Raw genomic sequence first — 15,231 nt, forward strand, 5'->3', positions numbered from 1 at the left:
TAATAGATTTAAGATTATCAATTGAGCTTGTAATGTACTAGCATTTGCATGTGCTAGAAGCTACACACAGGAAAATTCATTAACTGAACCCTATCCCATGTAGACAAAAAGAACCTGTGCACACTACTTTCCTTGGAACAATTCTCATGAGAGGTCACTGGACTCGAAACATTAACTCCGCTTTTCTCACCACAGATGCTGCCAGACCTGCTGAGTTTCTCCAGCACTTTCTATTTTTGTTGACTGTTAATAGATTCTAAGACATCTGTGTACCAACCGTGGATTACCCAATCAGCACCCTCCTCTGATGTTATATTTATTAGCATTATAGTAAAGCTTTGTTGCTTGTGCCCCAACCATGATGAATACAGGACCAAAAAAATCTGATTTTGTGTCTCTTTCCAGTAATGTTTAATCATTATACTTACTGAACTGAGGATAAAAGGTTTTCCAGTTTTAACCTTGTCATCAGCATATATGCCCTGGAGTGACATATAACTTAGGTTTGACACAGAATAAAGCTCCTTCTAAGCTGACCAATCAAATTCTCCCAGAAACATTACTGCACATTAGATATGAGTAAATACCTCTCTACACTCCCTATTGAATACCCCAGTGCGGTTAATGCTGGGGTTAAGGTGCACTGGTTATTGTAATATTAAAAAAGAGCAAGAGAGTTAAAAAGAAAAACAGACTAACAGAGTCTCTTGCACCTTTCACCCCTGTGCATATTGGCTCTAGTTAATCAGAATTCTAACTGTAAAATTCTCATCCTTGCTTTCAAATCCCTTTATGGCTTCACTCCTCCTTATCCCTGTAATCTTCTCTAGCAATGATCCTCTTAGATAAAGATTTGCATTTAATTTTGGACTATTGTGAACACTTGATTCTAATCACTCTGCCATTAGTAGCTTTGCCTTTGACTATCAAGCTCTAATTCACTCCCGAAATCTCTATGCCCTTTTATCTCTCTTCCTACCTTTATGAGGCCTCTTAAAAGCCTCTCTCTTTTCTCTAGATATTAGCCATCTACTCAAATATTGCCTTATGTGGCTCAGTGTCAACTTTTCCTTTTCACAAATGCCTTGTAAAGTGCCTTGGGTGTTATATTGTATTAAATGCTAAAGGTGGTATGTAAGTTGCCATTGTTATTATGATCCAGACCGAGTTGAAGCAAGATGTGACAGCAGGTAAATTTATCAGAGACCGAGCCTTGTATTCTACCTTATCCAGTTTGGAAGATAGAGGTTCAGGGGTAATGTCACTGAATTAATAATTTCGAATACATGGGATTAAATCCCACCAAAACAGTAGTAGAACTTAATATCATTAATAAAACGATAATTGAAAATGAAAATCAATTGTCATGAAAAACTTGTGGTTTACTAATGTCCCTGCAGAAAGGAAATACTTACCTGGTCTATATGTGACTATATAGCAATGTGGTTGATTCCTTATTAGCCCCTGAAATGGCCTAGCCATTCAGTTCAAGGGTATTAGAAATAGGTGACAAATGCTGATCTTGTCAGTGATACCCATATCCCATGAAATGGCCAAGTTTCATGAAACTGATGAGGATTAAAAAAACGGCAGCATTAGCATTTTACTCATGGCAAATTACACCAGTCAGCAACTCCAGGGTCCTCGTCTCATGTTTAGTTTATACCTTTATCAGACCTTTACATTTGAGGGGAGCAATGCTTACAATTATCAAGCCTGGACACAATCAACTCAGCAGATGAACCATACAATTAAGCTGTTATTTCAAAGGATTTTTTGGGTAGGCAAGAAAAGAACTGAAAACTGGAGACGGCCCTCCTCCCTCTGTCTCTCAAGAAGAAAATGCATAATGACAATACTGATTGTAAAGAAGCAGCAGGAAATAGGAGAACTTAAAATATATTTCAAGACAATATTTGTGGGTGGCATGGTGGCTCAGTGGTTAGTACTGCAGCCTCACAGTATCAGGGACGCGGGTTCAATTCCAGCCTCGGGCGACTGTCCATGTGGAGTTTGCACATTCTCCCCGTGTCTACGTGGGTTTCCTCCAGGTGCTCCGGTTTCCTCCCACAGTCCAAAGATGTGCAGGCCAGGATCGGCCGTGCTGAATTGCCTGTAGTGTTCAGGGGTTTGTGGGTTATAGGGGGATGGGTCTGGGTGGGATGCTTCAAGGGGCGGTGTGGACTTGTTGGGCTGAAGGGCCTGTTTCCACGCTGTAGGGATTCTAATCTAATCTAATTCTAAGAGCCCTAGAAGCCAACTAACCCATTGTACCTTCAAGTTAAAACCTCATGCCTCAAGGACATCCAAAGATCTTTGAACTGTACACACTTCTATCCTCTTTTTATACTGGCTGCAATCTTAGTTCCTTTGTGAGAAGGACCAAGTGACTGAGCAAAGGCTTATGTTGGAAGTCACATCTTTATTATTTTTCTCAGGGCTAGCAGGTAATAAACTTGGTCTTTATGAACTCCAGGAAACCTTGTGATTGGCTTTTTACTGCTACAGCAAACGTGGGTTAATTGGATTTTAAGAGAAGTGGGGAATGGTTTGGGCTGATAAGAACTCAAACCTTTGTTGCAACCAATCTAAATGGCTTAAAAGGAAATTAGTTTGTCCCTTCATAGCTAATCATAAGAACCATTCCTGATCATTAACCTGAAAACAGAGGGGGATACTAAGGAATGAAAAGATATATACTGCATAGCAGTGTCCACATTCTGCAGGTTATAAGCCTACATTGTCAGTTTATTAGAGATAGTTAGAGAAGCAGGTATGGGAAGAGAGAAAGAATGCATTTACTCCCAAAATTTCACACTGACTATCTTGTCATAATGTCCTTCGTGAACCTGTGAGCCTTCTGAGAGATCAGTGCACAGAAGACAAGGAGTAGCCTTTGACAGCAAAATCGCTTATTTCTTGCTCTTTCAACCAGTGAAATATACTCAGGTTTTACAGCACACACTTCTCACCTGTCACATAACATCGAAATACAAACACTCCTTGTGCTCAGTGTCAACTGATCAAAGCTACTCAGCACAATTAAAGTGAACATGCACAATACATTATAAATTGGATGGAAAGCCTGTGGAGGCTCACAAGTGGCTTCATTAGTTCTGAACATTGGAAAAGGGATGATGAGAGAGGAAACAAGTTGCCTCAGCTTTTGTGCTCCTGAGATGCTGCTTGGCCTGCTGTGTTCATCCAGCTTCACACTTCGTTATCTTGGATTCTCCAGCATCTGCAGTTCCCATTATCTCTGATCACAATTAGCCTCAGTTCCTGCTTCTGATTGCACTGACTCCTCAAGAATCTATGTATGCCCAAGTATTGGTTAAATACAGGAATTGGTTCAGGATGTGATATTGCATGTGGTCAAACTGCTGTCCTTTCTCATTGTCTGTCTCTATCTCTCTCTCTCTCTCACACACACACTTTCTCTCCCTCTCTCATACATACTCTCTCTCTCCACCTCTCCCACACATATACTTTCCCTCTTCACCCCCCTCACCCACACACACACTCTCACCTCCGCCCCCACACACTCACTCTCTGTCTCTCGCTCTTCCCCCGACATATACACACTCACTCTTCCTCTCCCTCACACACACAATCACTCTTCCCCAACGCTATCACACCCTATCAACCTTTCTCTCCCTCTCTCATACATACACACTCTCTCTCGCTCTCCCTCTCCCACACACCCATGCACACTCTCTCCTATACATATACTTTCCCTCTTCACCCTCCCACCCACCCACACACACTGTCTCCCCAACCCACTCTGTGTGTGTGTCTCTCTCTCTCTCTCTCTCTCTCTCTCACACACAGACACACACACACACTTGAAGATACATCCTATTTTGTTCAAAAACCATACAATCTATAGACAGTCAGTCAATGTGGCATTTTATACGTTTTAGATGTAAACTGATCTGACATCCAAACCAAAACACAAACAGATCCTAAACAAGGCCTCACACCTAATTTGCATTGTCTGACCTAAGTGTCACCTCTTCTTTACACTAATAAAACCTTTACTTCTCTCAGGAATTTGGGGATTTACACATACACATTAACCAATTTAAAACTTCTCACTAATTAAAGATTTAACAACATCTTAGATTTGTTTAGTACATCCGCATCAATGGTGTGAACCTCTGATTTTTTTACTTATAAATTCTGTGTCTGATATTACCTCTCTCACTGACACCTGAAGGAGGAGTAAGACTCCAAAAGCTTGTGTTTTCAAATAAACCAGTTGGATTATAACATAGTGTCATGTGAACGTTGACCTCATCCACTCAGTCCAACACTGGCACCTCCACATCATGGTTCCCAATCCTGTTCTCTGTTTCACAGCTAGCACACGCCAGTCGGAGCAGTAATTGAAAGGTGAAGGTTGAATAAGAACCCAGCTTTATCAGGAGAGGTGAGATGGCAGCAGGGTAGGTTATTCTCCTTTTCTTTTATTATCTTCTTTGCACTTCTCTCTGCAGTAATACCAACCCCCAACCTCCCTCCCTGCCCTTTTAACTACCTACCTAAGGAATTAGATCATGACCAGGAACCATGTGGCAGGAGATGAATGCTGGCTGTGTCCTGCAGCAATGGCAGATTGAATGTGGGCCAGTGCAATGGCAATGGATCATGGGTGTGCCAGTTCGGCAGCAAGAGCAGGCTGGTGAAGCAGTGGCAGTTGGCAGTGAGAGCAGGCCGGTAGGGCGGCTGTGGTCGGCAGCGAGAGCAGGCCGGTAGGGCGGCAGTGGTCGGCTGTGAGAGCAGGCCGGTAGAGCGGCAGTGGTCGGCGGCGAGAGCTGGCCGGTAGAGCGGCAGTGGTCGGCGGCGAGAGCTGGCCGGTAGAGCGGCAGTGGTCGGCGGCGAGAGTTGGCCGGTGGGGCGGCAGTGGTCGGCGGCGAGAGTTGGCCGGTGGGGCGGCAGTGGTCGACGGCGAGAGCTGGCCGGCGGGGCGGCAGTGGTCGGCGGCGAGAGCTGGCCGGTAGGGTGGCAGTGGTCGGCGGCGAGAGCTGGCCAGTAGGGTGGCAGTGGTCGGCGGTGAGAGCAGGCCAGTAGAGCAGCAGTAGTCGGTGGCGAGAGCAGGCAGGTCGGGCGGCAGTGATCGGTGGTGAGAGCTGGCTGGTAGGGCGGCAGTGGTCGGTGGTGAGAGCTGGCTGGTAGGGCGGCAGTAGTCAGCGGTGAGAGCAGGCCAATGAAGCATCAGCAATTGGCAGTGAGAGTGAGGTGGTGAGGCACCAGCCTTTTGGGGACATCGGCAATTGGAGTGGTGCCTGTAATATTGTGGAGATGGGACTTGCAACTCGGAGATGTGAACATCTCTTATTTTCTTGTTTCCATTTTGGCTCTGTTAAAACCTTTTAATTCTGGTTTTTGTAAGTAAGTGGGCACCAGTGAATAGTGACTTTGTGCACGTTTTGCTGTACTTATGCATTTCTATACTCAGTTTATATGACAAATAAACATTATAAAATAAATCAACAGAATTAGCCCCTTGCTGCAAAATAATCAGATCCCTTTGTGGCGTATTGCTACGGTTGCAATGATTAGCACATTTGAATTTTTAAGGATAAAAACATCTTGAAGAAAAGATGTTGACATACACAGGCACTGTGACTACTGACTGACAACACAGTTTGGTGAGACATAGGAAAATACTTCAGATTTTCATTAAATGGACAGTATTCCTGCATTGGGAATAATGCAAACTGTTCTAGCTCATCTGGAGCTGCAGCAGTGGGCCAAAGTTCACCGAACACGTGAATTCTACCATGGTGCAGAACCGTGACTGCATTGCTCGATAAATATTTTATCCCATTAATACACTGGATTGTGGTCAGGCCACTGAAGTGTGAGAACCTTGAAATGAGGACTCACCACATTTTCAATTAAGCAATGAATTTACAAGCAAATCAGTATATTAATTGATATTATTGGGTAGATATTGAAGGAGAAAGTGTAATTCAGACTTACCTAGTTTTAGGGGATGTTGTTAACCATTCCTCATGTTTCTCGAATGTTATTAAATAAGCTGCAATTTCCTGAAAGACACAAACAGAAGTAAAAAGATGACTTTAGATACAAAGTAGAATTCACACACCAACTCGCTTTGGGTACAAGATTTCCCTCTAAAAGAATCCTTCTCAAAGACCAATGAGGCATAAAAGAATTGTGATCATTCATCAGTCATCCCTTTTCAAAACAAAAGGAAATCAAGGTTTCTAAACACATGCTTCATATCTAAACGGCAATTCCATAACGGTCGCTATAACATCGCAGTTCCGCAAGGGTTTGGTCGAACAAATAACACAGAATTTTAAAAATGGTCATTTATATCATTCTTCCACAGAGGATACCAACAACAAAATCTTTAATTAAAAAGAAACATTTGGCTCTATCAGTTTCTTGAATCGTGAATGAGGAGTTTTTTTCTTAATCTGTCTTTCGTAATTCCCATTTACAAGAGCAGTCCCCACCAATGCCATGATGGCATTAATCACTATGCACTATTCTCAGGATTCATGATAACATAATATAACATTCAGCCTATAGCACTGTGCTGACTCTTTAGAAGAGCTGTTAGTTTTGTGCGTCCCTGCTTTTACCTTGCATCCTTACAAATTGCAAAAAGCCAGATGAACGATTAGTAGCCTACACTGCCTTCAAGGCTTGAACCATAAACTAATATAATGTGAATGTGGCCATGAATGCAGAGCAGAACAGAATTTAAATTTCTGCATTAACTCTTGTCTCATAGGGCAGAAGGATACTGCTAACCAGCTGATCAGAAGTCTGTCAGAGTGCAGGAAAAGTCAATTTCTACCAGATGCTTAGTTTCCCCATCAGCCATCGTAATGTAAAGACCAGTGGACCCTGTATCATAAAGCAAATTAATTTCTACAACACACACTGTAATTGTTCAATTTATACTGCATTCACATCATTGAAAAGCAATAGGTTGCAATTACAATTGAGGTTCATTAGCAACAGGAGGAACCTGTTATAATTTATGAAACTATTTGTTTTGCTTTGATTAAAAGATTGACAATTGTATTTGCTAATGTAGAGAGTAAACTTTATCTGTCAGCTGCAAAATGTGCCTCTGTCCCAGATTCAGGAATGTTCTCACCACAGTAACACAATTTTGCATTCCATCTTACCACACTGGCTTCTGAAGCTTGCTGAATTATATTACCTTTTTGCGCTGCATGTGGGTGGTTTTGTGCTGTGGCCCTGCTCAGATCTATAGTTTGAGAATTTTATTCGTGCTTCCCGCTAACTTGAGTTTTGTGAAGGCTTCCTCCTCCCACACTCAGACAAATACTACCTTGATGCCAAGGGCAGTTGCTCTGCTCACCTCTGGAATTAAGAGTTTTTATACATGTTTGGACCAAATCACAAAGTATTATACTTATGAAGCATTTAAGTGGACACTGGCTAAGTACATGTAGGAGAAAGGAATAGCAAGTAAGATGGATAGGTCGAGATTAAGATGAGTGGGAGGATGCTTGTGTGAAGCGTTAACATAACCATAAACCAGTTAAACCTAATACCTTGTTAATATGCAGGTTGCTGCTATTTATTTTGTTGGTAGGATATGGTAGGGCCATTCATTTTGGCGGCACGGTGGCTCAGTGGTTAGCACTGCAGCCTCACTGCGCCAGGGACCTGGGTTAGTTTCCAGCCTCAGATAACTGTCTATGCGGAGTTTGCACATTGTCCCCATGTCTGTGTGGGTTTCCTCCGGGTATTCCAGTTTCCTCCCACAGTCCAAAGATGTGCAGGCGAGGTAAATCGGCCATGCTACATTGCCCATAGTTTTAAGGGGTGTGGGAGTTATAGGGGGATGGGTCTGGGTGGGATGGTCCAAGGGGCGGTGTGGACTTGTTGGGCTGAAGGGACTGTTTCCACACTGTAGGGAATCTAATCTAATCTAATTGTTGTAAAGAAAATCCATGCTTTCCATTTCAGGCACCCAAAAGGTAGAAAATAATCTTCAGAGTCATAACCAGTGACAAAAAAACGTTGGGTATTGTGTCTAGGATCTGCTCTGTCAAGCTTTCCCCCCAAACTTATGGCTGACCAACAACTTAAATACATCTTCAATTTAGATCTGATGTGGAACCAAGAGAAGTGGAGAGTTCCTCTCACCTTTTCATCACTGTTGTAGTGTACAGCTAACCCATGATCCAAACTTTTTCTCATCGCCTTCACCCAACTTCACCTCTGAGTCAGGAGATTAAGTTTCAAGTCCCAAACCAGAGACGTGAGCACATAATCTAAGGCAACATCCCCCAGTAGGAGGGAGAACCTCACTGACAGACTAGCCATCTACTGGATAGCTTGGGATTATGTTCAGCATTGGCTATTTGGACTGAAGGGTCTGTTTCCAAGCTGTATGATTCTACGATTCTATGATTACTGAAACTCCATTTGACCACTCAGTTGGACATAAAATATTCTACTGCACTATATGGAAGAAAGTAGCCAGCTCTCCCCAGTGTGTGGTCAATGTTTATCCCTCAACCTATATAAATGAAACAGATTAGCAAATCAAAATCATATTGCTGGCTGTTGAAACAAACTGTGAGTAAATTGGCTGTTTCATTTCCCAACATTACTACAATGGCTACATTTCAAATTTAGTTCATTAATTATAAAAACATATTGAAAATTCATGAAAAGCACAACATAGGTAAATGCAGGTAAACCTTTTCTCCCTGCTTTATTTACATTCCTTAATATTAGCTCGAAAACAGCATTCTCCATTGCCTGTATGTGACATCTCCCACAGCAGCCATCTCTGTGTGAGATTGCCAATTCATACTGAATTATGAGCAGTTTTCTGCTGCAGATTCATACACACAAACCCATTTTTAGATCTCAGGTTCCCAGTGTGAGAAGGCAATTTATTTGCCAACAATCTCCCTCCTCATTCAGTCATTATAAACTATATTTTATAACCTTCGTGTAGGCAGCAGGTGGATTATAAAAACTTGTTATTCCATAGGTATTACTCCACAAATACAGAATAGCGCTTTAAGCAGTGTTGCTTGTTCAGTCACAGGCCCCTAAAGACTAATTTCACTGAAAAATTCACTCCTTACTTTAGATAGTCTGTATATAGACCCCAACGCAACAAATCTTCCTCATTTATACCTTTGCAGCAAACCATTCTCACACTTTGAAGCACAGAAAACAGAAATAAAAACCTTTCTAGATGGAAACCAACACATGCTGTACAAAGATAACAAAGTGTGAAGCTGGATGAACACAGCAGACCAAGCAGCATCTTAGGAGCACAAAAGCTGACGTTTCAGGTCTCGACCCTTCATTAGAGAGGGGGATGGGGAGAGGGTTCTGAAATAAATAGGGAGAGAGGGGGAGGCGGACCGAAGATGGATAGAGGAAAGATAGGTGGAGAGGAGAGTATAGGTGGGGAGGGGATAGGTCGGTCCAGGGACGACGGACAGGTCAACGAGGTGGGATGAGGTTAGTAGGTAGGAAATGGAGGTGCGGCTTGAGGTGGGAAGAAGGGATAGGTGAGAGGAAGAACAGGTTAGGGAGGCGAGGACGAGCTGGGCTGGTTTTGGGATGCAGTGGGGGAAGGGGAGATTTTGAAGCTTGTGAAATCCACATTGATACCATTGGGCTGCAGGGTTCCCAAGAGGAATATGAATTGCTGTTCCTGCAACTTTTGGGTGGCATCATTATGGCACTGCAGGAGGCCCAGGATGGACATGTCGTCTAAGGAATGGGAGGGGGAGTTAAATAGTTCGCGACTGGGAGGTGCAGTTGTTTATTTCGAACTGAGCGGAGGTGTTTTGCAAAGCGGTCCCCAAGCCTCCACTTGGTTTCCCCAATGTAGAGGAAGCCACAACGGGTACAGTGGATGCAGTATACCACATTGGCAGATGTGCAGGTGAACATCAGCTCGATATGGGGGTGACTGAGGAAGTGTGGGGACAAGTGTAGCACTTCCTGTGGTTGCAGGGGAAGGAGCCAGGTGTGGTGGGGTTGGAGGGGAGTGTGTAGCGGACAAGGGAGTCCCAGAGAGAGTGGTCTCTCCAGAAGGCAGACAAGGGTGAGGATGGAAAAATGTCTTGGGTGGTGGGGTCGAACTGTAGATGGCGGAAGTGTCGGAGGATGATGCGTTGCATCCGGAGGTTGTTGGCGTGGTACGTGAGGACAAGGGGGATTCTCTGTGGGCGGTTATTGCGGGGCGGGGTGTGAGGAGGGTGTTGCGGAAAATGCGGGAGACACATTTCTAGATCACTGCAGTGGGGGGCAGGGAGTTGTGGTCCTTGAAGAACACGGACATCTGGGATGTGCGGGAGTGGAATCCCTCATCCTGGGAGCAGATGCGGCGGAGGGGAAGGAATCGGGAGTAGGGGATGGAATTTTTGCAGGAGGGTGGGTGGGAGGAGGTGTATTCTTGGTAGCTGTGGGCGTCGGTGGGCTTGAAATGGACATCAGTTTCTAGTTGGTTGCCTGAGATGGAGACAGAGAGGTCCAGAAAGGTGAGGGATGTGTTGGAGATGGCCCAGGTGAACTTGAGGTTGGGGTGGAAGGTGTTGGTGAAGTGGATGAACTGTTCAAGCTCCTCTTGGGAGCAAGCGGTGACGCCGATACAGTCATCAATGTAACGGAGGAAGAGGTGGGGTTTGGGACCAGTGTAGGTGCGGAAGAGGGATTGTTCCACATAACCTACAAAGAGGCAGGCATAGCTTGTGCCCATGCGGGTACCCATGGCCACCCCCCTTTGTCTGTAGGAAGTGGGAGGAATCAAGAGAAGTTGTTGAGGGTGAGGACGAGTTCGGCAAGGTGGATGAGGGTGTCGGTGGAGGGGGACTGGTCGGGCCTGCGGGACAGGAAGAAGCAGAGGGCCTTGAGGCCATCTGCATGATGAATGCAGGTGTATCGGGACTGGACGTCCATGGTGAAAATGAGGTGTTGGGGACCAGGGAATTGGAAGTTCTGGAGGAGGTGGAGGGCGTGGGTGGTGTCACAGACGTAGGTGGGGAGTTCCTAGACCAAGGGGGAGAAAATGGATTCCAGAGAGTGGAGATGAGTTCGGTGTGGCAGGAGCAGGTGGAGACAATGGGTCGGCCAGGGCAGTCAGGTTTGTGGATTTTGGGAAGGAGATAGAAACGGGCAGTGCAGTGTTGGGGAACAATAAGGTTGGAGGCTGTGGGTGGGAGGTCACCTGAGGTGATGAGGTTGTGAATGGTTTGGGAGATGATGGTTTGGTGCTCAGAGGTGGGGTCGTGATCCAGGGGGTGGTAGGAGGAGGTATCGGAGAGTTGGCATTTGGCCTCGGCGATGTAGAGGGCAGTGCGCCATACTACAACTGTGTCTCCCTTGTCTGCGGGTTTGATGGTGAGGTTAGGGTTGGAGCGGAGTGCTGCATGTTCTTCGGGGGAGAGGTTGAGGCAGTTAATGTCTTGACGGCAGTTGGAGGTGAAGAGGTCGAGGGAGGGTAGGAGGGTAGGAGGCCTGGGGGTGGTGTCCAGGAGGAGGACTTGTGTTGAGGCAGGCCAAGGGGTCAGTGGAGGGAGGGTTAGGCTCCTGTACATGCTGTATAAACTCTAGTTAGACTTGTACGGACTACATACATTTTATTCTTAATGTAGATTGGAAAATGGAAGGTTGGACTGCAGTATCACAGAGAAAGGCAGTAAGATGGAGGAACAGAAATAAGACATTTGGCCCATTGAGTCTTCTCCAACAGTCAAAGAGACCATGGCTGATCTGATCATCTTTAACTCATGACAACTCAATTGCCTTAATGATTCAAATTATGTCTATATCAGCCTTGAATATAGATAACAACACAGCCTGTACTGTCCTCGGAGATGAGGAATTCCACAGATCAGCTCCCTGCAAGGGAAGAAATTCCTCTGCATCCCTTATGCCCTCTGGTGGTAGACTCTCTCACAAAAGAAACAGTGTCTCAGCATTTACTCAGGATCAAAGTAGAGGACCTTCTCTGGACTGCCTCTAATGCCAATGTATCTTTCCTTAGATAAGAAAAAATCAACTGTTTACAGCATTCCAGATATAGTCTAACTAGTGCCTTCAGTAGCTTTAACAAGTTGTCCCTATTTTGATACCCTATTCACCTTGAAATACAGGGAAACATTTCATTTGCCTTTCCTATTACCTGCTTAATGTCTATTCTCCTATTTTGTGATTCATGTTCAAGGACTCCCAAACCCCTCTGTGTTACAGTTTTCTGCAACATTTCTCCATTTAAATAGTATTAAAGCTTCTTCCAGGTTTTAACAATTTAAGACAGAATTGAAAAGGTATTTCTTCCCTCAAAGGAAGTCAAAGTGCATAACCTCATTTTCCTGCATTGTATCCCATCTGCCATGTTTTTGCTATCTCAATTAATCTGTCGACATACATTTGCACACTCTGTGTCATCCGAGCCACTTGCTTTCCCACCTATTTTGGTGTCAACCACAACTTTGGCTAGAATGCATTCACTTCCCCCATCCAAGTCATTAAGAAATTGAAAATAATTGTGGCCCCAACATTGATCACTGCAGCACCGCCACTAGATACAAGTTGCCATCCTGAAAATGTCTTTTTATCTGGGCTCTCTACCTTCTCTTGGTTAGCCAAACCTCCGTTCATGCTAATATATTACATGCCTTATGGGCTACAATTTTGTTAAGTAGCCTCACATGCTGTACCTTTTTGAATGCCTTTTGGAAATCCAAATATATTACGTCTTCTAGCTCTCCTTTTTCTATCTTGCCTCTCACCTCCTCAAACAATTCTGATAATTTGTCAGGTATGATTTTCCCTTTAGGAAACCATATTGACTCTGTATTTTCCTGACAACATATGTTAAGCTAACTGACCCACAGTTACCTTTTTGTCTCCCTCGCTTTTTGAATAAAAAGTTACATTAACAATTTTCCAATTCTCCGAGACTTTACCAGAATCAAAGGATTCTTAGAAGATTAGCTGCATGGCTACATATTTGAATATCCTAGCATGCATCTGATCACATTTAGAGGACTTTATTGGCCTTTAGCCTCATTTGTTTCCCTAGCATTTTTTCTCAAGTGATAGTTATTTTATTCCCGCTCTCTTTTTTCTCTTGATTATTTCGTATTTTTGGAATACCAACAGTGCCTTCTACAACAGGGATTGATAGAAAGTATTTATTCAACTCGCCTGCCATTTTCTGGTTCCCATTATTATTTCCCCAGCCATATTCTCTAGGAATCCTGGATTCACTTTCGTCTCTTGCTTCCTTTTTATGTACTTAAAGAAGCTCTTGTTGTCTATTTTGATATTATTTTCTATTTTTCTCTCAAAGTTTATTTCCCTCTTTAGTCATTTTTGTTGATTTTTAAACGTCTCCAGCTTACCACTTTTTTCATTTCAATTCAATACTGTCCTTAACTTCCCTGTTTATCGTGGTTTATTTATTCCCTTCCTAAATCCTTCTTTCTAACTAGGTTATACCTTTGGTTTGAGCCATTAACTATTTTCTTAAATGTCTGCCATTATTCCCCCAACTGATTTTTCCACTAAACTCCTTTCGCAATCCACTCAGCTAACTTTGGTCTCATTTCATTAAAATTACCCTTATTTACGTTTAGCATAGTTGTTTCTGTCCTTAGTGTCTCATTTTATCATGAATGTTAAATTCTACTGTGTTACGGCCACTACTTCCTTTTACTCTCGAGATCATTTACTAAACTATTACACAGCATGACAAACAGCCTGGTTTGTTTTGTAACTCAATACCAAGCCTGAATGGTGTGGCGTTCCTTCATTGATTACATTACAGGCTGTAGCATTTGGTAAAGCTGGCTCTGAAAGCGATTTGAAAATCTGAAAGACTATGAGAGACAAACTAGCAACAGATGCCTTTGAGTTAAAGGCAGACTGCCTAGCAACTGCTTTTGAGTTAGTTTTATGTAGCAGTTTTGTTAAATAAGTCAAAGAAGAGAATGCTCCTTCGATGCTGCTTGGCCTGCTGTGTTCATCCAGCTCTACACCCTGTTTATCAAAGAACAGAATGATTGGATTCAGATTTCCAAAAGACAGAAAGCAAACCAGATCTCCCTCTTGCCCTCCGTGAGTGGAAGAAATAGGTTAAGCTCATAGACTTTGCACAGTAAAATGTTTAAGGTCAAGCTAGATCCAAAGGACTGGCTACCAATATGATATAATTTCCAAAAAACAAAAGAAGTGTGAGAATGACCCCTTTTGGTTTGAACTCTTGATCCACAGAATTTGACCCTTTTTACCTATATTTTCCACTTATATCCCTGCAAAATTATTTGCCTTGTTTGTCTTGCCCATCATATTTGTGAATGAACATGTGCATGCTTGGATTTAAATATGAATACAGTTTAAACTTGCAAATTTATAACTAATCCATTTTGCCACATGTTAGAGGATATGCTTGTTATAATGAATACTTCTTTGTTTTCTTGTTCATTGATGAACACTGGTGGGAATTTCTTTCTCCTTAAATTTGTGTTACAGTTAAGCATTACCCAACATCGTGATTAAGTTGGTCACATTTCACATTTGTCATAACTCATGAAATAGTGGGGTCAATTTCAAACGCACTCTTCCCGTGAGGGTTGTGACAGACTGCATCAAATAATGTTTCATTAAGAATATAGTCGCCATGTAGATGTCATAGCACAAATTTGCCACAATGACACAAAGCATAAATGAGCTAAATTACAAGGACATGTCATAGAGATTAGGCTTGTATTTGCATGGGCAGAAAAGGATAAGGGATAATCTCATTTAGGTGTTCAAGATGATCGAAAGATTTTACAGAATAGATACAGAAACTATTTCCTCTGATGGAGGAGTCCAGAAAACGATGGCATACCTTAAAATCTGAGCAAGGCATTCAGGTATGATGTCAGAAGGTACCTTCTGACACAAAGGATCGTGGAAGTCTGGAAGACCCTCACCTGTTTTTGAGGCTGGGGTTGAACTGAAAATGTTCAATTGAGATTGGAGATTTTTGTTGGGAAAGGGTGTTGAGGGCTATGGAACCGGGGCAGGTAGGGGAGTTAATATACAGATCAGACACTGAATGGCAGAATATATTCAAATAGCTGAATGGCCTAGTTTTGTTCCTATGTTTCTGAAATGTTCAGTAATGTTAGGATTAGCACATGGTTTTTCTTAACTGGGGTGAAGAATTTATGTCCCATGGCAGTG

The 15,231-nt window shown here is 43.2% G+C and overlaps 1 protein-coding gene across 9 annotated transcripts in view; it reads right to left on the reverse strand.

Moving 5' to 3' along the window:
• camta1a (calmodulin binding transcription activator 1a) overlaps positions 1-15,231 on the reverse strand; it is a 1,145,933-nt gene that overhangs the window by 626,137 nt on the left and 504,565 nt on the right. For all 9 annotated transcript variants that reach the window (XM_048561404.2, XM_048561406.2, XM_048561403.2 and 6 more), the window contains one exon: positions 5,989-6,056. In XM_048561404.2, coding sequence (XP_048417361.1) covers positions 5,989-6,056 — 68 coding nt within the window. The remainder of the gene's footprint in view (positions 1-5,988; positions 6,057-15,231) is intronic.

Source organism: Stegostoma tigrinum, chromosome 28 (assembly GCF_030684315.1).
Source record: "Stegostoma tigrinum isolate sSteTig4 chromosome 28, sSteTig4.hap1, whole genome shotgun sequence".
NCBI lineage: Eukaryota > Metazoa > Chordata > Chondrichthyes > Orectolobiformes > Stegostomatidae > Stegostoma > Stegostoma tigrinum.